This window comes from Salmo trutta, chromosome 21, assembly GCF_901001165.1.
Source record: "Salmo trutta chromosome 21, fSalTru1.1, whole genome shotgun sequence".
Taxonomy (NCBI): Eukaryota; Metazoa; Chordata; class Actinopteri; order Salmoniformes; family Salmonidae; genus Salmo; species Salmo trutta.
Window position 1 is genome coordinate 30,133,678 of NC_042977.1, and position 24,993 is coordinate 30,158,670.

Here is a 24,993-nt window from a genome sequence, read left to right on the forward strand (position 1 = left end):
ATGCAGAAAGGAAGCACAGCAGAGGAGGCTGGTGGGAGGAGCTATAGGCGGATGGGCTCATTGTAACGTCTGGAATGGAATTTTTGGAACGGTATCAAACAAATCCAACATATGGAAACCACGTTTGACTCCATTCCATTAATGCCATTACAATACGCCTGTCCTCTTAAAGCTCCTCCCACCAGCCTCCACTGAAGCACAGTCTATCTAGAGGAATATCAAACTCACAAGTACAGGTTTGACATACTGTTTATTTGGATATCAAACTCTATAGGCCTCATTCTAGAAGAATATCAAAGTCACAGATTTCAACCTCACAGAGCAAAGATTTTGAATTCGAGCTATCATTCACTGCATATCGTATGACAACAAAGCTTGTATTGGACTGAGAAAAATACATTGTTGTTACTTCAAAGAGCTGCATAGATCCTACATCTCCTCACTGAGACCTGACTGTAGGGTTTACACTTCATCACACCTGAATTAGGATTGAAACATTTCCCTCTCCCTTGTATGACCTTGCTTCATTACTCTAGCTATGTACTCACACACACCCACGCCTGTGCTGTAGCCACACACACACACACACACACACACACACACACACACACACACACACACACACACACACACACACACACACACACGCCCTCTTGCTCCTCAGTTTTTAAAGCGATGTTCATTTTCTCCAAAAGCTGCTGTGTGTCTGTCACCATCTTTCACCCAGCCCGCAGTGCTGTTTCATCATTAGCACACTGTTGTAAAAATCAGAAACAGAGGGATTCAGCGCTGACTCTGCTGCAGCAGCAGCCTACTCTATAGACAGGTGAATAAAGGGACGGGGAGGGGATAGTCTGATTATACTACCACACTGCATTAATATCAGTGGCGGTCAGTGCCATTTATGATGAGGGAGGACCATTTTTTTTTCATGGGCATAGCCTGTCATTCATATTCCATTCACCCAGTTCAACGTAACATCTATAGGTTTAGGCTACTACATGATACTCTAATTTTCCATATACCCATCATGAGGTTGCTACAACCTAGCCTATGAATTAAAGTTTACAACGTAGGTGCACAGGTTGAGAGAAAAATGTGAGGTGACAGACAGTGACACATTCAATACCGCCTTGCACACATAGACAAGCATCTTGCTTGTCTATGGCGTAATCATTGGTCCCACAGTTGCAAATGAGAGTTTCTATTGTATTTTTATCCCAAACCTTTCAAAGCCAAACCATGTCATAACCGCTACACACAGCCTACATCGTTGTCACCATATTAGCTAAAGTAACGTCCTAGTCAACATAGCTAATAGAACTAATGAATTAGTAAACTCGCTACAATCGTGCAGTAACGTTACAGTGTATAGTCATTAAGCAGTTACACCGGCGGGCCCCGGTGGCAATAAATTTGTTTAACCAAAAGCTTACCTTGACTTGGAAGAGTTCCAGTGTTGTGTTGGATAATCATATCCAGCTAGCTAACATAGCATCCCTCTGTTTGAGCTGGGTGTTTGAGTAACTAAACTAGCTAAGTAAGTGAAACTGAAAGTGAAAAAAATGCCACTCTTTCTCTCTCTTCCTTCTCCTTCATTTTTGAAGAAATTAATTTGTTGAAAACTGTTCAACTATTGTCTTTCTCTCTCTTTGAGTCAATTACTCACCGCATGTTATGCACTGCAGTGCTAGCTAGCTATAGCTTATGCTTTCAGTACTAGATTCATTCTCTGATCCTTTGATTGGTTGGACAACATGCCAGTTCATGCTGCAAGAGCTCTGATAGGTTGGAAGACGTCCTCCAGAGTTGTCATAATTACTGTGTAAGTCTATGGAAGGGGGTGAGAACCAAGAGCCTCTTAGGTGTTGTATTGAAGTTAATGTACAAAGAGGAGGACAGAAGCTAGCTGTCCTCCGGCTACACCTGACATGGTTCCACCTGTCACTAGAGGGCAGCAGAGACCATCCTAGAGACATGAACGACACATTTACTCATTATGATTTCCCTTTTAAAAGAGGTGTGTTTTCTGTTGTCCTTTGCTGAAGCTGGAATGAATTGTGTGCCATGTGCATTTGCCTCCTGAGTGAGTTTTCGAGACTTAGTGTTTGTTGTTCTTCCAGTGATCCTTCCATTAACATTTCTCAGTAAAGTATTATGTTTATCCTTAACCACTGATTCCTCGTCTGGTCTCTTCTCTGGACCTGAGTCCAACCTCACCATGTCACAACACCATGTTTCTACCCTACGGAGTGCTGTTGAGGCTACTGTAGACCTTCATTGCAAAACCGTGTGTTTTAATCCATTATTTGGTGACGTGACTATATTTAGTGTAGTTTTATCTAAAAAGGATAGCTTTTTCAATGTTTTACGATTTTTATTTTTATGAAATTCACTGAGGAGGATGGTCCTCCCCTTCATCCTCTAAGCAATCTCCACTGATATGTAGCAGCTCTGTGTAGTGCAGCAACCAGTGGGATTAAATACGTAGAAGAGTAAACTCCCTTGGGGAAGTTTGTATGGCACTGAAAGTTATTTCGGTCGTTCCATTATTCATTTTGAATGAATCCCTTTAGGAAAGACCAATGTGAACTATATTGTTCCTGGCTGTGCAAACCATGCAACTGAGTTTGACTAGTGTCTCCACCGGGGACTGCTGTGCTGTACTCTCATAGACTATCCATAAGCACCGCAGGGCATTGGTTTAACAGCATCATAAAGATGATTTAAAAGGGAGGGTAGTGTGTTATATCTCCAAGCAGTTTAGAGAAGTGACCAATGATAGGCTTTGTTTTTATTTTTATATTATGAGTCTTTATTTTTTGCACTATCATTCTTATTTGCATACCAGTTTGTTCAACAGTCTTTCACTTGGTCATTCCAAGGATAAGAGGGAAAATCTGTGTCCATGTGTTCAGTGTAGAGACCAGTGTGTTCTAAATGATGTTGTTGTTGGGATGGGATGGGGAAAAAATTGCTCTGGTCAATATGAGGAGTTTATGATACATTTTATTCAAGGAACCCTGTCAGACTGCACTCAGATGCCCAAATAGTATGAGCTGTATTCATTCCCAAAAGCATCTCAATAAGAGGGTAATTATTTGTACAATTATGGTCACCACTTTCAACATGAGCATTTTTGCTTGGGTGAATATCAATTTTCACCATTAACAAAAACCATTGGACTATTGAATTTTAGATTGAGTAATTCATTTTAACCATTATTATTGTTTGTTTTCCCCTCCATCAATAGCTCTAGCTATATATCATCATGTCAGTGTACAGATGTAGGATCTTAATTTGAGCCAGTTTAATACAGCAGGAAAATAATCCTGCTGCAACCGGAAATGTGAATTATTACGTGGATCATAATTAATGGACATTTTTGTGAAAATCAAGTCTGAAATTGAATTGTGGAAATTACAAACTTCAGAAGCTTTTTTAAACCTAAAATACACTACAAGTTTGCATTGCAGGAATGTTCTCCTTCAACAAGGTGATCAAATTAAGATCATACACTAGCTTTTTAGTGCTTGAGTTCCTTTGTGAAATATTAATGCTTTTACATTCCACATCTCCAGTGAGGTTTCATGGCCAAGACCAACTGAACATACTGAAGGAGGTGGCCTGATTGGTGTTAAATCATCAAACCCACACTGGTCAGAAGAGGCTTCAGTGACTGGGAGGTGGAAAACTACACCTGCAGCCTCTGCCACCTAGCCTCGTCGCAGACCTGTTCTGATGTCTTGTCAACTAACTCCTATGGTCACTGCAACCAAAGTAAGACAGCACAGACAGATCTGGGACCAGACTATTTGGCACCCTACAGTTCTTGAGAGACTTGGAGCTGTTCACTCCCACCACAGAAGAAACCGGTCAAGTTCCTGCCAGACCAGATGTGCAGGCGTTGTATTGCATCACCAATTGTTGCGTGCCACATCATCGACTGTGCAGTCGGGCATCATATTTCTATATCATATGATGTGGTTAGCTGATATGTTAAATACCTATCCAGGCGTTCTAAGATCTGGTATGCGTCGGCAATGTAGTCAGGCAGGAACTCGACCTCAGTATTCTCTCATTTATTCAAAAGGGCTTGGTCCAGTAGTAGCACATAATGTATCACTGCTGCTCTCTGGTGGAGTGCAATGCTACTGCAACTGCAGTAGAGTGAAAATGCATGTGCCTCTGGGTTCTTACATGCAGTTACTGGACCGCTATTCACTAAACCGAAGGAAAAGGGTCACAATGGCAACGAATATTTAAAGGGCATTCTGCGATTGAAACATACATTTTTGGACTTCTAAATCAATTATGTATAGACATTGATTCTTTAAGAATATAACTTACAAATGCCTCATTAACTTAGTACAATTGTTTAACCCATAGAGATCGTTAGAGGACGCAAAGTTGTATCTGTCCTATTATGGGATCTGTAAGAGCATGGGCAGCGCCAGAGAGAGGGAGGCGAACCAATAGCCGAGAAATCTGTCCACGTTAAGCAGGTACACAATTATTAAGCAGTTGAGGAGTTTTTGTATGAAGGCAATGAGAGAGTGACTAATTTAGTCAAGATAAACTTGAATTGTTATTTTGATACCTGAGGCTTATTTGCATCAGCATTAAATTGTGAGCGGTTACAGCCGTCTTCCTCCCCCCTCTCCCTTACCCCCTCCGCGTCTCCCGCCTTTCCACTGTTTCCATGTTCTCCCTGGGACCCTCGGGGACCGGAGTCCTGTCACATTAGCATAATTGTTGTTGGGACTTGCTGGCGTGCTCTGTCGCCAGTGAACTCCTGGGTGTAAGCAGTTACATAAAGCAATGCTACCCGCCCATGAGATCCAGAGCAGAGCTGCATGTGTAGTGTATAATCTTCTACTGAGTCATCACAGGCCAGAGGGAATGACTGAGCTCTGATGAGAACCAGCAATCCATTCACAAAATGAGGGGGAGAGAGAGGAAAAGAGGGAAAGAGAGAGAGAGAGAGAGAGAGAGAGAGAGAGAGAGAGAGGGAGTATACAACAGGGAGAGCAGCGGTAGCTAGAGTGTTACAAATTAAAGATTTATAGATACACCGGAGGGAGAGTGATAGAAAGGAGATATGGGAAGAGGGAGACGGAGAGAGAGAAAAAGACAGTGTTGACAACAGAGGGAGTAGTAGAGAGTTACAAATTACAGATGTATAGATACACAGAGCGAGTGTGTGTTTGAGAGAGAGAGAGAGAGAGAGAGAGAGGGAAATAGGGAGAGAGAGAGAGAGAGAGAGAGAGAGAGAGAGAGAGAGAGAGAGAGAGAGAGAGAGAGAGAGAGAGAGAAAGAAAGAGAGGCCTTGCTACCTCTTATACACCTCCCAGCAGGCCATGATGTGCCAAGCTGCTGCCAGGCTGCCAGCTTACCTGTGAGTGTTGTTGCTGTGCTCAGCTCAGCAACACCTCGTCTCAGTGCCCATAGCAACGGTACACTGAGAACAGATGCAGAAAGGAAGCACAGCAGAGGAGGTTGGTGGGAGGAGCTATAGGAGGATGGGCTCATTGTAACGTCTGGAATGGAATCTTTGGAACGGTATCAAACAAATCCAACATATGGAAACCACGTTTGACTCCATTCCATTAATGCCATTCCAGCCATTACAATAAGCCTGTCCTCTTAAAGCTCCTCCCACCAGCCTCCACTGAAGCACAGTCTATCTAGAGGAATATCAAACTCACAAGTACAGGTTTGACATACTGTTTATTTGGATATCAAACTCTATAGGCCTCATTCTAGAAGAATATCAAAGTCACAGATTTCAACCTCACAGAGCAAAGATTTTGAATTCGAGCTATCATTCACTGCATATCGTATGACAACAAAGCTTGTATTGGACTGAGAAAAATACATTGTTGTTACTTCAAAGAGCTGCATAGATCCTACATCTCCTCACTGAGACCTGACTGTAGGGTTTACACTTCATCACACCTGAATTAGGATTGAAACATTTCCCTCTCCCTTGTATGACCTTGCTTCATTACTCTAGCTATGTACTCACACACACCCACCCCTGTGCTGTAGCCACACACACACACACACACACACACACACACACACACACACACACACACACACACACACACACACACACACACACACACACACACACACACACACACACACACACACACACACCCTTGCTCCTCAGTTTTTAAAGCGATGTTCATTTTCTCCAAAAGCTGCTGTGTGTCTGTCACCATCTTTCACCCAGCCCGCAGTGCTGTTTCATCATTAGCACACTGTTGTAAAAATCAGAAACAGAGGGATTCAGCGCTGACTCTGCTGCAGCAGCAGCCTACTCTATAGGCAGACGAGTAAAGGGACGGGGAGGGGATAGTCTGATTATACTACTACACTGCTGTCACGTCCTGACCACAGAGATCCTTATTATTCTCTATGTTTGGTTCGGTCAGGGTGTGACTCGGGTGGGGAAGTCTATGTTTTCTGTTTCTTTGTTTTTGGGCCAGTGTGGTTCCCAATCAGAGGCAGCTGTCTATCGTTGTCTCTGATTGGGAATCATACTTAGGCAGCCTGTTTTCCACCTGTGTTTGTGGGAGGTTATTTTCTGTTTAGCGTCTATGCCTGACGGAACTGTTCGCTTTCGTTTCGTTACTTTTGGTTATTCTTGTTTGAGTGTTTCTTGTAATAAATTATCATGAACACTTACCACGCTGCGCCTTGGTCCACTTCTCCCTCTAACGACGAGCGTTACAACTGCATTAATATCAGTGGCGGTCAGTGCTGTTTATGATGAGGGAGGACAATTTTCTTTTTCATGAGCATGGCCTGTCATTCATATTCCATTCACCCAGTTCAACGTAACATCTATAGGTTTAGGCTACTACATGATACTCTAATTTTCCATATACCCATCATGAGGTTGCTACAACCTAGCCTATGAATTAAAGTTTACAACGTAAGTGCACAGGTTGAGAGAACAATGTTCACCCCCACCCCCCTCCCGGCTTAGTTTCTCAAAAGCAAAGATGATTAGAAACAAGTAGGGGTTTGTTCTACTCCTCAGGTTATCTCTATCTCCTTGACTATACTCACAGACCAGCTGCAGGAAGCTAGAGGGTAACCATCCCTTTACAGAAGCACAGTATTAGTAGTTATGAAAATGTCTTCCTATTGTTAAGCATATAATTGGTAACTATCAATATTCAACAAAGCAGGTAAATACATAATTTTTCCTGTACAGTATAGCTCCAAAACATGGTTAAAACGATCATTTTCATATCACGTCCTTGCATCCATAGCTCGGTCTATGAATTTGAGAGTGGATACATTTCTCTAGCCCCATCCCTCAGCTGTTTGCCAAATCTGTGGGAGGGTGTCTGCTTTGTTGATGTTTGAACTGCATATTGCTGCTTTAAAACACCCACACCGGTAGAAATCCACTTTTTCGAGCTGAAAGACCATGGACAGAGCTTGATGTTGCACAACGATTTAAGTCAAAAAGTCATCGTTTTAGTCAAAGTATGATATATTGGAGCAAATTAAAATAGGGGATGCAAACTTACGTTTTTGCACCTCCACTTTTTACCTGAAAATTATCATAATCCATTGGATCATTTGTACATTTTCACTTTTTTTTTAGCTAATCTGGATAAAAAATAACTAAAATATATATGTATATATGGCCATTTTATAAATGGTATAATTGCATGATGTGATAGCATTTTGCAAACCCACTCGCCACAAGATGAATGGTTTTGACCACAAAAGTTTTTCTTCACTACATGCTCCAATGCTTTGATTGGTATAATGTAAGCTAGAAACCACAAGTGTCTATCCAGATAATGAAAAGGCCCTTGTGAAAGAAAATTCAAGGAACTTATAGTTACATGTAATTTGTGGCGTGAATGATCATTGTAGCCTATCATTTCACTTCCTCTGTGAGAACCATGAGCATTGGCTGACTTGGCTTTGCTGTATCTCAGCCAAAACCTATCACCAGCCTACGAAAGGTCACACCGTGTCCATTACAATGTAGGAAAACGCATATCAGCTATCTTTCAATAGTTATCCATATTACCAGAGCTTCATCTTATTCTTTCCAATTATTTCTATGGCGGATTCGTGGCCGTAAATTTACGAAAGATGACAAAACTTTGGAGATTACAATAAATGGCGAAGTCAAAGGCCAGTGGTTTCCATCTGTGGCAAAGTTTTCCCTAAATCAATGCTTATGACAAATCCAGCTCCAGAATCGGCCATAGAGCCAACTGGCTAATCTTTTGAATAAGGTGTAGTAAAAAAAAAAAAAAAAACAGCAACACAGATAACATGAGCTAGCTAGATAAGGTTAGCAGGATAGCTAGCTAGCTATACTTAACAAAAAAAATAAACACAACATGTAAAGTGTTGCTCCCATGTTTCATGAGCTGAAATAAAAAAATCACAGAAATGTCTGATATGCACAAAAGCTTATTTCTCTAAAATTTTGTGCACAAATTTGTTTACATCCCTGTTAGGGAGCTTTTCGCCTTTGCCAAGATAATCCATCTACCTGACAAGGGTGGCATATCAAGAAGCTGATTAAACAGCATGATCACCTTGTGCTGGGGACAATAAAAGACCACTCTAAAATGTGCAGTTTTGTCACACAACACAATGCCACAGCTGTTTCAAGTTTTGAGGGAGTGTGCAATTGGCATGCTGACTGCAGGAATGTCCAGCAGAGCTGTTGCTAGAGAATTGAATGTTAATTTCTCTACCATAAGCCGAATTTGGCAGTACGTCCAACTGGCCTCATAACCACAGACCCCATGTAACCACGACACCCCAGGACCTCCACATCCTGATTCTTCACCTGCAGGATCGTCTGAGACCTGCCACCTGGACAGCTGAAACTGAAGAGTATTTCTGTCTGTAATAAAGACATTTTGTGAGGAAAAACTAATTCTGACTGGCTGGGCCTGGCTCCCCAGTGGGTGGGGCTGGCCCCCAAGTGGGGCCTATGCCCCCCAGGCCCACCAATGCCTGCGCCTCTGCCCATTCATGTGAAATCCATAGATTTCCTTCTATAAACTGTAACTCAGTAAAATCGCTGAAATTGTTGCATGTTACATTTATATTTTTGTTCAGTATATATACAGTACATAGATAAGGTTAGCATGATAGCTAGCTACAGTACACTGATAGCTGTCAGTGCCCTATTTGTTGATGTTTATCAACTCCACATGGAAATTCCCACAACCAATTCATGAATTGCCTTGGTCATTCTTCGGAGGTAGAACCTAAATGTGCATTTCATCCCAGGACAGGAAATTACATCGAAATAGTGGGGTAAACTTCCTCTGGGGGGGTCCTTTAAAATCCCCAAAGGCATACTTCGGGATTTTGGCAGTGAAGCCGTTTATCTACTTCCCCAGAGTCAGATGAAGTCGTGGATGAAATGTTGATGTCTCTGTGTCCAGTATGAAGGAAGTAAGAGGTAGTTTCGCTAGCATGTGGAATTGTTTTAAGATAGTCATACCAAAGATCATTTAGCCATTTGATTTTTAATTTTAGAACCCCTTTATGTATAATTGTTTTTATAAAACAATTATTTGGTGAAACATTGAATTTGGCCTTATTGCTATTAGCCCATAGAAACGCATTGAATAACAGATTCATACATGGAAAAAAACAGTAAAAAAACGAATCAAAAAGAGGTTTGTTTTATAGTGTCTGTCCTATATCTGAGAGATAGAAGAAAGATCAGGATTTTTATTTTTTTATTTACCCATATTTAACCAATTTCCTGGGGCACTAAACTGAATTTTCAAAACATTAGGCTGCTCTTTTCATGACATAGACTGACCAGGTGAATTCAGCTATGATCCCTTATGGATGTCTCTTGTTAAATCCACTTCAATCAGTGTAGATAAAGGAGAGGAGAAAGGTTTAAGAAGGATTGTTAAGCCTTGAGACAATAGAAACATGGATTGTGTATGCGTGCCATTCAGTGCCTTTGAACGGGGTATGGTAGTAGGTGCCAGGCGCGCCGGTGTAAGTGTGTCAAGAACTGCAATTCTGCTGTGTTTTTCACATTCAACAGTTTCCAATGTGTATCGAGACTGGTCCTACAATCAAAGGACATCCAGACAACTTTACACAACTGTGGGACGCATTGGAGTCAACATGGGCCAGTATCTCTGTGGAACACTTTCGACACCTTGTAGTCCTTGCCCCGACGAATTAAGGCTGTTCTGGGGGCAAAAGGGGTGCAATTCAATATTAGGAGAGTGTTCCTAATGTTTTGTACACTCAGTGTATACTTCCATTCATTTTTTTAAACTGTTACCGGGCTACCTTCAGACGAGTCTTGTGAGGCTTGTGGGCGTCTTAGAGCAAAACATGTACGTGTCCGTGAGAGTCTCACCTTTCCATAGATATGTCATATCATTAGTGTGTAGCCCAAAGTGTTGGGACGCTACAGATTTTGGGTGATGGGCGGTACTGACTTCAGATGAGTCCCGTGACGCTTGTGGGGGTCGTAGAGCAAAAGGGAAAACACCATTGTGTTTCTGGTAGTCTCATCTTTTCATCTTAGTTTTGTAGGCCAAACGGTTCAGATGCTACAGACATTTTTGCGAGGAGACCGATTTTCAGAATGTATGCGGAATGCCGCCATCGGAGGATGTGCTGGATTGAGACGTATCCTATGGAAGATATATCTAGCTTAAACAGACGGATTTGGATGTGGATTTTTTTAATTATGTTAATTCGATTTTCACGGGGGCTCGGACATCAACTCTATGGGGTTAAAATCCAGAAATGAGGAAAGAGTTGATGGAGCATTCTAATAAGAGGAAAGCCATTGTTGACAGTGTGATCATTTTTATTGGGTACAACATCATTTTTTTGTCAGCTACAGTAAATGGTTACCATTGTATAGATATTTACTTTCCACTATTCCCTTGAACCACCTTATAAACTCTAGAATACAATGGTGTATTGCTGCCACAGAGAGATTCAGTATGTTACTACTCAGCTCTACCCATTTCTGACACTTAAGGTACAGAGTAGGACTGTTGTAAAAATACAAAGGAAGGTTTGATGTTCCTGCGACAGCATACAGTATGACACTATGTGGTGCCCTAGAAACAATATAAAGGTATGAGATACATTATGTTGTATTTTATGATACTCCTGACCCGAATGAGGTGTTAGATACGAGTAGGGCTGATGTGAATTGAGTAACCACTAGGTGGCAGCATTATAAAGCCGCAAATACCAAGTCATCTTTATCATCTTTCCACTGTAGCATTTTCACATAATGGACACAAGGTAGAACACTTTCCACATTGCCAATGTTCATACTGTATAATTTAAGTGAAAGTTTACACCAGCTGGATTTTATGATAACATGTATTTCAGCCATTTTACTGTATCTGGGCGTGGCAGTGCAGTTTACTGTATCTGGGTATTGGAAGTGCGCTCTCCTAGAGCATGAACTTGTGTCTCTGTTGGCTATCATTTATTTCATGTTTCTCTCTTGGGATGGGATTTATGTTACCATAGCTGCAATGTAGTCAAGGTGCTCCCCCTACAGTGTCATATTGTTAACATAGCTAGTGATACAGTCTAATACCTCTGGGGTGATGGTCTCTCAGTCCTCCTCCCCTATACAAACTCTGAGCTAACTGAATCACCACCGCAGAAAATATAGTGTGTGAGAGCGAGAGAGAGAGAGAGAGAGAGAGAGAGAGAGAGAGAGAGAGAACTTACGTGATGTGTAAGATATATAAGAAACGGGGAGCTGAAGCCAGAGACTCAACGGGCCTCATTTATCTTTTCTTTCATAGCGTCTCAGTCAGACTTTACATAAGCGATTACGTTAGATTGAGCTTAGTTTTCAGGGTGGAGCCAAGAACTGTGTAACTAAATGGAGGAAAATTAGGTCCCTCCCAGATTATAATTGCATAACAATTCAACACGCCAAGAAGAGACTCAAAGGAGAGAGAGAAAAAAGCCATCATGCTTTTATCATTTAAATGTAATTTCCTTTCAGGTTTATGGGGAGGGAACACAGCAGATGTGAATGACCTGTGTGTGTGTGTGTGTGTGTGTGTGTGTGTGTGTGTGTGTGTGTGTGTGTGTGTGTGTGTGTGTGTGTGTGTGTGTGTGTGTGTGTGTGTGTGTGTGTGTGTGTGTGTGTGTATGCGTGCGAGCGAGAGAAAAGGAGGGAGAGGGAACTATAGAAGGGGAGGTAGAGGGGGGTAGAAAGAGAGAGAGTGAAGAGTGAAAGAAAGGGAGGGAGGGAGGGAAGTGGGACAAGGAAATGGAACAGGAGAAACTGAGGCGAGGTAGAGGGATAATTCAAACATGGTGGTTGTTTGTGTCAGCGCAAGACTCATGCCCTAGCCACGCCCTCACTCATAACACAGCAGCGGGACTCTCCAGAGCGTGTACAGTGTACTGTCTCGGCCTAGGTATTAGCTCTAACAGATCAATTCATGTACTTCTCTGTCTGGATGAGTGACTATTCCAATCCACTTGGACAAACCGACTGTACAGAAAAGTATGTTTTCTAATACAGGGTTTTTTGGAGGGTAGCGTGCTGCGGACAGAAACATAATCGGTCTAGGGAAACTGGAGAGGCTGGTTAGACTCATTTACATTATTACATCAAAGAAAATAACCGATTAATGAGGTGAGACATAGTAGCAGTAGTACTGCATAAAGCACTAACAATATCCAGTACAGTCAGAAACTAAAATATACACACAATGTGCAAAATAAACTAAAAGAGCAATCATAGTGTCATATTCTACTTATGTTGTAAATGCAAAACTCTATCAAACAAGCTAAATAATTTAAATATAATCTACTAATCAAAATACTGTACTTGATGAACATAGGTTTGAATACTGGTGTAGGTTATTTAAGGCTGTGGCAGTGTTGGTGTAGTGCCTGCCCTGCTGTAGAGGAAATATGTGACCAAATACATTTCCATGGTATGGGCCTTGTTATGGGTCTTGTCTACAGCCTTTTACATCTAAAGTATAAAATGAACTCTAAGCAAATTCACTTCAAAAATCTCTGCCTAAAATATTTTTTTTTCCTTCAAGAAACACTACTTGTAGCTAAAAATAAACTACCTTGCTCCAAGACAAAAATGAATATAAAACATCCTTGGTTTGTTTTCCCATGAATGAGCCCAAGTTATGTGGTTGGGCCCTATCCACAGCTTGTTGTTACATAAGAATGCTGTCATGTGTCATGTGGGCCAACAGCTAACACTGGAGCTGAATAGAGAGACACACTGATAGGGTCATGCAGCTTTAAACACTGTGCTGCTTCAAGGTTCAAGTTGAAAGATTTTAATGTCACATGCACAAGTACAGTGAAATGCCGTTCTTGCAAACTCAAAACCCAACAATGCAGGGCCTATATGTCTGTGTACTTCATCTCTCTATTTATGTGAGGGCTGGTGTCTCACTTCAATGATTCCTGTAAGCACTGAGGTTGGCGCTAAACTAAACTAAAGGACAGGGCTATCGCACACAGAGCTATCGTAGACAACACGGAGGCTACGGCTGAGGACAGCAATAAGTACAAGTCCCACTATGACCTCCGCAGAGTCATCAAATGAGCAAAAGGACAATACAGGTGGAATCATAATACACAGGCTCCGACGCATGTGGCCAGGGCTACAGTCCATTACAGATTACAAAGGAAGACCCAACCTTGATCTGCCCAACGATGCCTCTCTACCAGATGAACTCAATGCATTTTATGCATGTTTGACAACAACATTGTGCCGGGTGTGAGGGCCGTCACCGAGCCAGAGGATTGGGTGATCTCGCTCTCCGAGGCCGACGTGAGAAAGGCCTTTAATCAGGTCAACACCCGCAAGGCCGTGGGGCCCGATGGTATTCCAGGGTGCGTTCTCAGATCATGTGCAGAACAGCTGGCAGGCATATTCAGAGTCATTTTCAACCTCTCCTTGTTCCAGTCTGTGATCCCCACAGGGGCTGGTTATGGCACACATTAACTCCACCATCCCAGACACCCTAGACCCACTCCAATTTGCACACCACCCCAACAGATCCATAGATGACGCAATCTCAATTGCTCTCCACACTTCCCTCACCCACCTAGATAAAAGGAATACCTATGCAAGAATGCTGTTCATTGACTACAGCTTAGCATTCAACACCATTGTCCCCTCCAAGCTCATCACCAAGCTTAGGACTCTGGATCTGAACACCTCCCTCTGCAACTGGATCCTGGAATTCCTGACGGGCCTACCCCAGGTGGTGAGGGGAGGCAACATCACCTACGCCACTCTGACCCTCAACACAGGGGCCCCACAGGGGTGTGTGCTTAGTCCCCTCCTGTACTCCCTGTTCACACCTGGAACTCCATAAATACTATCTGACAAGAGTCTGGGAGTGTAGAGAACCTTACTGTCCATCGACCCAAAGGGTGGTGGGAATAGCACATGGTGAAATTCTGTAATCGAAAAATGGCCAAGGGCATTGACTCCACCGCATTGACCTGTGGCAGCAGTTGGAAAATCAGGTGCCTTTGTCCCTCATTTCAGATAGGGGCTTTGATGTCACTGGAATAAGCCACAGTTCATTGAGAGGAACATCAAAGGCACCACACACACAGCAAAAAGATTTTCAGCCTGAAACATGATTGAAAATACCGTGGAGACCTTTAGATATCTTCCCTATATTAAAGCTGCAGCCTTATTACTGCCTCATTTAACTTCTGGAGTTTAACTTTGTGAGGATCGAGATTCAGAGTGCAAGGGGATGGGACTCCATGGCTATGGGGTGACTGCGTTGGCCATTACGCAAGACAGGCTATACCCAACTCTCCTGTTGCAAGTCTAGATAGATCTCGTCCTCTGATATATCAATCTCCTCCTTCAGGATTTGAAGCCAGGCCAAAAAACGGCATGACGCACTGGTATAGTGCACTTGTTATGGTATGATAGATCCCATGACTGTGCACCCCCCTCCCTCCCTCCCATGACTTGCATCATGATTTACTTTCTTGACTTGTCCCCCTTTCGAGCATTGGGCGGCACTTCAAATGGGGAGGACAGTCTCACAGTAATGGCTGGAACGAAATTAATGGAATGGTCTCAAACACATCAAACACCTTGTTTTCTATGTGTTTGATACCATTTCATTCACTCCATTCCCTTCATTATTATGAGCCGTCCTCCACTCACCAGCCTCCTCTGGCATATACCATGGCTCTCCACCTCCTTTCCAGGAGCCTAGTAATTGAGAAAGTATACTTAAATATCAAAAGTAAAACTAAAAGTAGAAATCATTTCAAATTCCTTATATTTAGCAAAGCAGACCGCACCATTTTCTTCTTTTGAAAATGTACAGATAGCCAGGGGCACACTCCAACATCATTTACAAATGATGCATTTGTGTTTAGTGAGTCTGACAGATCAGAGAGACAGTAGGGATGACCACGTGTTCTCTTGATATTTCTGTGAATTGGACCATTTCCCTGTCCTGCTAAGCATTCAAAATGTATTGAGTACTTTTGGGTGTCAATGAAAATGTATTGAGTAAAAAGTACATTATTTTCTTTAGGAATGTAGTGAAGTAAAAGTTGTCAAAAATATTAATAGTAAAGTACAGATACCCCCAAAAAACTACATAAATAGTACTTAAGTATTTTTACTTAAGTACTTTACACCACTGAATATATGTTCATTGAAGGACATGTGTGATGTAGCCCAAACCCATGAAGAGACAGTAGCTGGTGACTAGTTTATTGCTAAAAAGGATGAGCTATAGGCCTATTGAATATTCTTGCCAGGAACATTAGGGCTAATGACTATCTATCTATGTATATTACAAGGATAGTTGGCACAATGGCAGATAGATACTTTAATTAATGTAAGCAGGCTACTAATTAAATTTATTCTAAAATGACAAGATAATTTTGCTTCGTGCACAAACATTTTAATATCTCTCCTCTCCAGCAGTGTGTGTGTGTGTGTGTGTGTGTGTGTGTGTGTGTTTTGCTATAACGGCACATTTTATCATACTGTCTCTTAGGATGAATATTTAACACTATCATAACAAGATCAGCAGTGAATTGCATCTGAACTGTAATAAAGAGCATTGCATTACTTTTTCAGCGTGAATTGTGTTGAATTGGAGTATAATTGCCTGTCCAATCAAGTATGAGAAAGTTCTCTATCCAAACTATCATGTAGGCCTATAGTTGGAGCCTATAATCATTCATGTCATTATCAAGTCTTGGGATTTGGTTCAAAACCGTTACTTTCTTTCTGTCTGTAGACTATATTACTGCAGGGGTGCGCACTGGGTAGGTAGCCAATCATATGCTCACTTGCGGATTAGTTTTGCAGACGAGGATGGGTATTGAGGGAGAGACAGGCACAGCAATTCACTCACTCTATTTCACTATCAGTCATTCTTTTGGGACAAGCTGTAAAGTAACCTATAGCAGCAATGGTCTACATCATAGTATAATAATATCCGTGGTTTTGAATTCTGCCCTTGGCATTGCGGAGTCAGCCCGGTGTGAGTGAGCGAGATCGGAATCAAGGTACAGGTTTGGAATTTACAATATTATATCTGACGTCGTTGATAGAAGAGAAGAAGGGGTTTAAGGAAGCGCTCAAGATCGAAAGCCTTGCGATTGGTTGAGGTCAGGTAGGAATCTGGGAGCCGTTCGTTTAAAACCCCGTCCCCGTATGCCTTGCGTTTAGACGCAAATTCATTTTCGTCTATCCATGTTCAAATCGGGCAACTACCCCATGGCGGCGGATCCTGCGCCTACCACCATGCATGGGAGTTGGTTCAACAACACGGGCTACATGGAAAACAATATGCCTGTGGCGGTGGAGAAACCTAAGAAGGCATTTTACCTGGTCAGAATGATGTCTCTCAACAACAATAAGAAAGGGCAACAAACCAAGCATCAGCAAACCAACCACCAGCATCACCAGAATAACAATATGCCCTTCATGATACACTGTCACATCGGAAAAGAGATCAAACACATTTGCAGCAACTGCAGTCGCGGGAACGAAACCCAGGACGGTGAGTAGTCTAGCGGCATATGGATGCATTATGCCCATATATACAGTCATTGATTGTGGCACATAGTCTCGCTTCATCTCTGCTGGCCATCAAACAAACGCTGGTTTCATTGAACACGCTCAATAGGGAGGGGGACACATGCGTTCTTGTTTGTCCATTCCGCAATTATATGTCCTAGAGATATGAGGTGAAAATGTCTTGATGTATTTAATCCTGGTAACATCAATCACAGGCGCGCAACAATTCCAGTTGAGGCTTGACTGCATTGCTCTGTGTAATCGAGGAGGCTATGCTCTGTAGGCTACCTTCTTTACCATATTATTTACACTCCCTTCATTAGTAAATCAAAGTGTATTGGTGGCGTTAACGGATTTGAAGCTGTTATCGCAGATGGGGCTACAAACAAACATTTCGCTGCAACAGTGCAATAATGCCTTAAAAAGAATAGTATATATGTGTATATATATATATATATATATATATATATATATGAGCCATGACTAGAATACATTATATACATGAAGTGGGTGAAACGGCTTGTAAACATTTAATCAAAGTGACGTGTTCAATGACCTATGCACATTGGGCAGCAGTGACTAAGGTTCAGGGCAGGGTACTGAGTAGTAGCCAGCTAGAACAGTGACTAAGGTTCAGGGCAGGGTACTGAGTAGTAGCCAGCTAGAACAGTGACTAAGGTTCAGGGCAGGGTACTGTGCTTGTCGTGACTCTAAGGGTTGGATGGCCTGAAGATGGAAGCTGTTTCTCAATCTCTCGGTCCCAGCTTTGATGCACCTGTACTGTCTCAGCCTTCTAGATGGTAGCAGGTGAACAGGCCGATCTTCTTGGCCTTCCTGTGACACCGGGTACTGTAGATGACCTGGAGGGCAGGACCTGTGGCCCTGGTGATGAGGATCAGTGTGGCGGAGGTGTTGCCTACCTTCACCACCTGTGGTTGGCCCATCAGGAAGTCCAGGACCCAGTTGTGCAGGGATGGTTTCAGACCTTGGGCACTGAGCTTAGAGGGCACTATGTTGTTGAAGGCTGAGCTGTAGTCGATGAACAGCATTCTTACATAGGTATTTTTCTTGTCCAGGTGGGATAGGGCAGTGCAATGGCGATTGCGTCGTCCGTGGATCTGTTGGGGCGATATACAAATTGTAGTGGGTCTAGGGTGGTGGGTTAGGTGGAGGTGACATGGTCCTTAACTAGCCTCTCAAAGCACTTCATGATGACAGAAGTGTGTGCTACGGGACAATGATCATTTATCTAGTTACCTTCGCTTTCTTGGGGACAGGAACAATGTTGTCCCCACTTGCTTCAAGATGTCCAGCAGACCGGGATATGGCGAGATTGAATATGCCTGTAAATACTCCAGCCAGCTGGTCTGTGCATGCTCTGAGGATGTGGCTTGGAATGCCGTCTGGGTCGGCAGCCTTGCGAGGGTTAACGTGCTTAAACTACTTACTCACTTAACTCATTCTGTTGCATTAGGGACACATTTCACAATGCAACAATTTGTAACAACATCACATAGTTTTGCACTATGTGTAGTGGGTCAAACAAATGCATCATGAAAAACAGGCAGCTACAATGTGTTATTTCTGGCAAAGAGCGGTATGAATCAATGTAGCAGCAGCTATAATAGAATAGCTACATGGCATTGCAGACTTAGAGAAATTATATTTGTGTAGTGTGTTTGACAGGTATTTTTGGAGCAGGTTCCTGGTACCCAGATTAATATTCGTTCAAGGACTAGGCTAAATCTGGCACTCTGGTTCTGGGTAACTGGCCAGAGGAGTATAGATGTGTTTATCAGGGAATACATGCTGGTAAAGAAACACTAGTGATGTTTAAAGCCCTTTTATCTTATTCTTACACAGCCTTTGTAGCTTTCTCTTGAGAGTTTTTGTTGAGTTGGAAGAAGAGTGTGACTTTGCCGCGAAGTACTTTTTATTCATTTGGCTGCTGCTCACGCAATACGATGAGTTCTGAAGGATGTCTCGAGGATGTTTGGCACGTTAACGGTCAACTATGGGAGTATCTTTCACCGAACACAGATGAAAAATAAACTGTCACTTTCAATTTGCATCCCTGTCAACAAAACTAGGAAGTGTGTGTGGCTGGCTGTTCTCTCAAATGCAGAGTTGACAATGGTTAGTGAATTCTGTTTTTCGTTTGGGACTTCATTTAAAGTAATTTGAAACATCACCTGGATTCAATTAGCATTGACTCTGATCTATTTATAGACAGAGCTGTGGCAGGATTGTGCATTTGAGTAATGGTCTGTGTTACTGGTTTCACTGCATTCATGTCCGCCTTGGTTCTGAATGAATCTTGCTAGAGCAGTGTTTTCTAAACTCAGTCCTGGTCACCCCGAAGGGGTGCACGTTTTGTTTTTTGCCCTAGCGCTACACAGCTGACTTAAATATTCAACTCATTAGTCCTTTGATAATTTGAATCTGCTGTGTAGTGCTAGGGAAAAAAACAAATCGTGCATCCCTCAAGGTCTCCAGGACCTAGTTTTGGAAACGCTGTGCTATACCATATAACCTTAACCCCAGTGGAGCTCCTGCGGTGATGTCATTTGAATTATGAACGCTGTGGTGGTGTGACGCTGTGATGGTGTGACACTGTAGTGACTGACGCACTGTCTCCTGTCCCCGAGCTAGAGGTCATCTCATACATCTGAACTACAGCCCCATGTAGCAATCAGTTATCACTTTTAGAGCTGAACCGTGAGAAAGTAGCCTAGTGATAACTGAAGTGGCAGATTGCATGGCTCTCATCAGGGCAGTATATAATATAATTATCACTATGGAACTGTTATAGGCCAAAGACTGCAGGTTGGTTGTCTATGGGCTTAATTACTGCTTCTGTAGCCTGTGTAATAATTTGGTGGGTGCTTATTTCCTATTTCACACATCTACAAGTGTGTATTATACGCATGTGTGAATGAGATATGCAAAAAACATTTCCAAACTCCCCGAGACATCCACAGAGTGGGGCCAGGGTCAGCCATTTATCAACAGAGTTTTGTGTACAGTAGGCTACAACGGTAGAGACTGGGATCTGTTTAGGCAACCTTACCCCCCCCCCCCTGTTGTGTTGACATAGATTCAGCATGCTTCTTGAAAGACTGCGTTGCTTCATCTTTTTTTAAACCGTCAGATTGAGGCAGGGGAGAACATGGCCCACTTCTTTAGTGGTCACATGATCACTGTCTTCTACTTTATTTTTTTTCATCTGCGGTTTTGATAAACTCTCAATATGTGAATAAATCAGTCTATTTATGCTGCAGGCTATATCTATCTATCTATCTATCTATCTATCTATCTATCTATATCACCCCAACTCTTTCTGCCACACCCGTCTGACGTTGCTGCTCAAATTCAAGCCCTGTGCTCCGTTGTATGCTTTAAATCAGGCATGGCCAATTGGTATCCCCAATTCCCCCGCATCATAATACTTTTTAGCAACTGTCGGGGTGTCAACTTACTGTTACTAGTTGAATACACAAGGTGCAATTTAAAAATGTTGTATTTTTGGGGCGATCTGAACTTGTAGTAATCATGGTTGAATTACTGACCGGGAGGCCCCCATTGATCATCAGATATCATATTAAAAACTGGTCATTTCTCTCCAACCCATGGCAAAATGAGTAGAAGTGCATGAAATTATACTGAACAAAACTATAAATGCAACAATTTCAAAGATTCGACTGAGTTAGTTCATATAAGGAGGTCTGTCAATTGAAATTAATTAATTGGGCCCTAATCTAGTGGTTAGAGCGTTGGGCCAGTAACCAAAAGGTTGCTTGATCAAATCCCCGAGCTGACAAGGTAAAAATCTGTCGTTTTGACTGTTCCCCAGGCGCCGACATCATGGATGTCGATTATGGCAGCCCCCAGCACCTCTCTGATTCAGAGGGGTTGGGTTAAATGTGGAAGACACATTTCAGTTGTACAACTAACTAGGTATCTCCCTTTCTATGGCTTTCACATTACTGGGCAGTGGCACAGCCATAGGTGGGCCTGGGAGGGCAAAGGCCCAGCGACTGGGGAGCTAGGCCCAGGCTTTATTACAGATTGAAAAACTCCTCAGTTTCATCAGCTGTCCGGGTGGCTGGTCTCAGACGATCCCGCAGGTGAAGAAGCCAGATGTGGAGATCCTGGGCTGGCGTGGTTACACGTGGTCTACGGTTATGAGGCCGGTTGGACATACTGCCAAATTATCTAAAACGTTGGAGGCGGTTTATGGTGGAAAAATTAACATTACATTTTCTGGCAACAGCTCTGGTTGACATTCCTGCAGTCAGCATGCCAATTGCACACTCCCTCAACTGAAGACATCTGAGGATTTTGTTGTGACAAAACTGCACATTTTTAGAGGCCTTTTATTGTCCCCAGCACAAGGTGCACCTGTGATAATCATGCTGTTTAATCTGCTTCTTGATATACCACACCTGTCAGGTGGATGGATTATCTTGGCAAAGGAGAAATTCTCACTAACAGGGATGTAAACAAATTTGTCCACAATTTGAGAGAAATAAGCTTTTAGTGCATATGGAAAAAATTCTGGGCCCTTACATTTTTATTTCAGCTCATGAAACGTGGGACCAACACTTTACATGTTGCATTTATATTTTTGTTCAGTATAGTTATACAATTGATAAATGTTCTCTCCGCCCCATGGCAGGATATCAAGTTGTTTGTCAGTGCCTAGTAGTTTTTAACCTACTAATAACCTATTCATTTATGGTGGAGCAAATCTACACTTTCCTTGCTGTTGTAAAGATCGTGGGTCCCCCTCAAGTATTTTAATTTTTTTATCCATTTTTGCACTTCCCTACTTGTCGTTTACCAAATTAACCCCCTCTCTGGCAGACTTGTTTTATCCTCTGCTTTCCCTCTGCGGAGTGTCTCGTCCAAGCTGCTCCTTTTCGCTCTCCACCTGGCTGTCAGCGGCAGCTCAACAATCCCCAACCCGTTCTCTCAAATCGACCCCACCCCCAATCTACTCACGCGCGCACACACTCCCATACAGACTACATGCTGACCACACCGCCCGCGTCTGTGTGCTGAAAAATACATCTTATTCAATCATCGAACACATCAACGAGCGTCTGCGTTCCATGTGCTAAAATAGGACTTGGTTCTGTTTGACGCACTGCAAGTCCCTCCTCTCCCATCTCCTCATTGGTTTTTAGGAGCATATACCCACATGGGTGATTTGAAAGATGAACTGAGGGCCACACTCCAGTCCAGTTGGTGGTGGTAATGCATCTTAAAGTTGGTTGCCAACTGCCATAAAATCCAAAGAAGCCTGAAGGACTCGATTTACCCTTTTATCTGTAGATGAATTGTTGGAGTAGAGGCCCTTGTGTATTTCAGGTAAAAAAACAACCCAATGTTTCTATCCCAGGACAAATTAGCTAGCAACAGCAAGCTAGCTAGCTAAACTGCCATAAATGTTTAATGTTCCCAAATTAATATACTGCTCAAAAAAATAAAGGGAACACTTAAACAACACAATGTAACTCCAAGTCAATCACACTTCTGTGAAATCAAACTGTCCACTTAGGAAGCAACACTGATTGACAAATTTCACATGCTGTTGTACAAATGGAATAGACAACAGGTGGAAATTATAGGCAATTAGCAAGACACCCCCAATAAAGGAGTGGTTCTGCAGGTGGTGACCACAGACCACTTCTCAGTTCCTATGCTTCCTGGCTGATGTTTTGGTCACTTTTGAATGCTGGCGGTGCTTTCACTCTAGTGGTAGCATGAGACGGAGTCTACAACCCACACAAGTGGCTCAGGTAGTGCAGCTCATCCAGGATGGCACATCAATGCGAGCTGTGGCAAGAAGGTTTGCTGTGTCTGTCAGCGTAGTGTCCAGAGCATGGAGGCGCTACCAGGAGACAGGCCAGTACATCAGGAGACGTTGAGGAGGCCAATAACCCAGCAGCAGGACCGCTACCTCCGCCTTTGTGCAAGGAGGAGCAGGAGGAGCACTGCCAGGGCCCTGCAAAATGACCTCCAGCAGGCCACAAATGTACATGTGTCTGCTCAAACGGTCAGAAACAGACTCCATGAGGGTGGTATGAGGGCCCGACGTCCACAGGTGGGGGTTGTGCTTACAGCCCAACACCGTGCAGGACGTTTGGCATTTGCCAGAGAACACCAAGATTGGCATATTCGCCACTGGCGCCCTGTGCTCTTCACAGATGAAAGCAGGTTCACACTGAGCACGTGACAGACGTGACAGTCTGGAGAAGCCGTGGAGAACATTCTGCTGCCTGCAACATCCTCCAGCATGACCGGTTTGGCGGTGGGTCAGTCATGGTGTGGGGTAGCATTTCTTTGGGGGGCCGCACAGCCCTCCATGTGCTTGCCAGAGGTAGCCTGACTGCCATTAGGTACCGAGATGAGATCCTCAGACCCCTTGTGAGACCATATGCTGGTGCGGTTGGCCCTGGGTTCCTCCTAATGCAAGACAATGCTAGACCTCATGTGGCTGGAATGTGTCAGCAGTTCCTGCAAGAGGAAGGCATTGATGCTATGGACTGGCCCGCCCATTCCCCAGACCTGAATCCAATTGAGCACATCTGGGGCATCATGTCTCGCTCCATCCACCAACGCCACGTTGCACCACAGACTGTCCAGGAGTTGGCGGATGCTTTAGTCCACACCACGCACGCACGTGGTGTGGCCAACATGCATAAATACATACAAACAGTTCCTCTCTCCCCTTACCTTTCCTTGGCCTCTTACATCTCTCAGATGAAAAATGACAATTTATTGTATTGGCTTTGCGCATTGACTTTACTGAACTCTGGAGAAAATGAACATTGTCAGATGTACTCACCCAGCAACAATGTGCTTTCCCCTCCATTAGACATCGTCTGCAGGAACTCACTCTTTTTCACTCGGTCCACTCATCCAAGTGCCTATGTATTTGTGTCATGATGTGAACAGTACGAACTTGTTACTAAGTCTAATGGTTTTAAATGACTATTGTCTGGAAACTCACTTGTAGAATTCACTTGCAGTAGGTCTCTTACAGAGACTCAGTGCAAGGTTATTAAAGAGGGGCCTAGTTATTCTTTTGTTGATATTAGGTAACGTGCAATCTGGCCCTGATATGCAATGTCTCCAAACCCCCTCTGATTTTATATCTAGATCTGGTCTTGGTATTTTTCATTTAAAATGTACACAGCCTGTTATCTAACATTGATAGGATTTAGGCAAAATCAACTGATGCTAATGTAATTTTATTTTCTGAAACCTGGCTCAGCAAGTCTGTTCTTGATAAGGCTATTTGTATAAATGGTTACAATGTGTATCACACTGATGGAGTTAGGTGGGTGTGGCTATATGTGAAGACTAAAATCCTTGTAAGTGTGGCTATTTGAAACTATTTGTAAACAGTTGGAATTTCTTGCTTTGAATCTTGAGGTTTCAAAGGATCTCTAACTGTGATTAGCTGTTATAGACCCACTGCTCTCTGATGCATTTTCTTCTCTGATGCACCTTATGTCTAAACTTCTTTACAGTGAAATGATCTTGATTGGTGATATCAACTGGTGTTTGTTAAAGCCGGTGTCTGATGCATTTTAAAATGTTTTGTAATTCTATGAATCTTTCCCAGTTGATTAACTCACCCACCTGCCCAAATGTCCAGAGAAATTTACCCTGATTTGATATTGACAAACGTTCCACGTAAATATTCTGTGGCTGGTGTTTTCTGTAATGATTTAAGTGACCGTGTGTGCTGTTGCTGTTAAAAATACTAAGGTTCCTAAAACAAGCCCATGTTTAATTCGTAACGAGTTTTAATGAGCAGGCTTTCGTCATGACTTTGTTTTATTTTGACTGGAGCAAGATTGTGCTTATTCCTGATGTGGAAATTCTTT

General features: G+C 42.8%; 1 protein-coding gene across 5 annotated transcripts in view; it reads left to right on the plus strand.

The window, feature by feature from the left end:
* Positions 1 to 24,993, plus strand: part of LOC115157131 (phosphatase and actin regulator 1) — an 86,978-nt gene that overhangs the window by 13,394 nt on the left and 48,591 nt on the right. For 2 of the 5 annotated variants that reach the window (XM_029705109.1, XM_029705111.1), the window contains exon 1: positions 16,366 to 17,075. The exons of 2 other annotated variants lie outside the window; for them this stretch is intronic. In XM_029705109.1, the coding sequence (XP_029560969.1) occupies positions 16,766 to 17,075 (310 nt within the window). In that variant the 5' untranslated portion in view covers positions 16,366 to 16,765. Of the gene's footprint in view, positions 1 to 16,364; positions 17,076 to 24,993 lie in introns of those variants that run through there. One more of the 5 variants, XM_029705110.1, reaches the window with a different exon arrangement.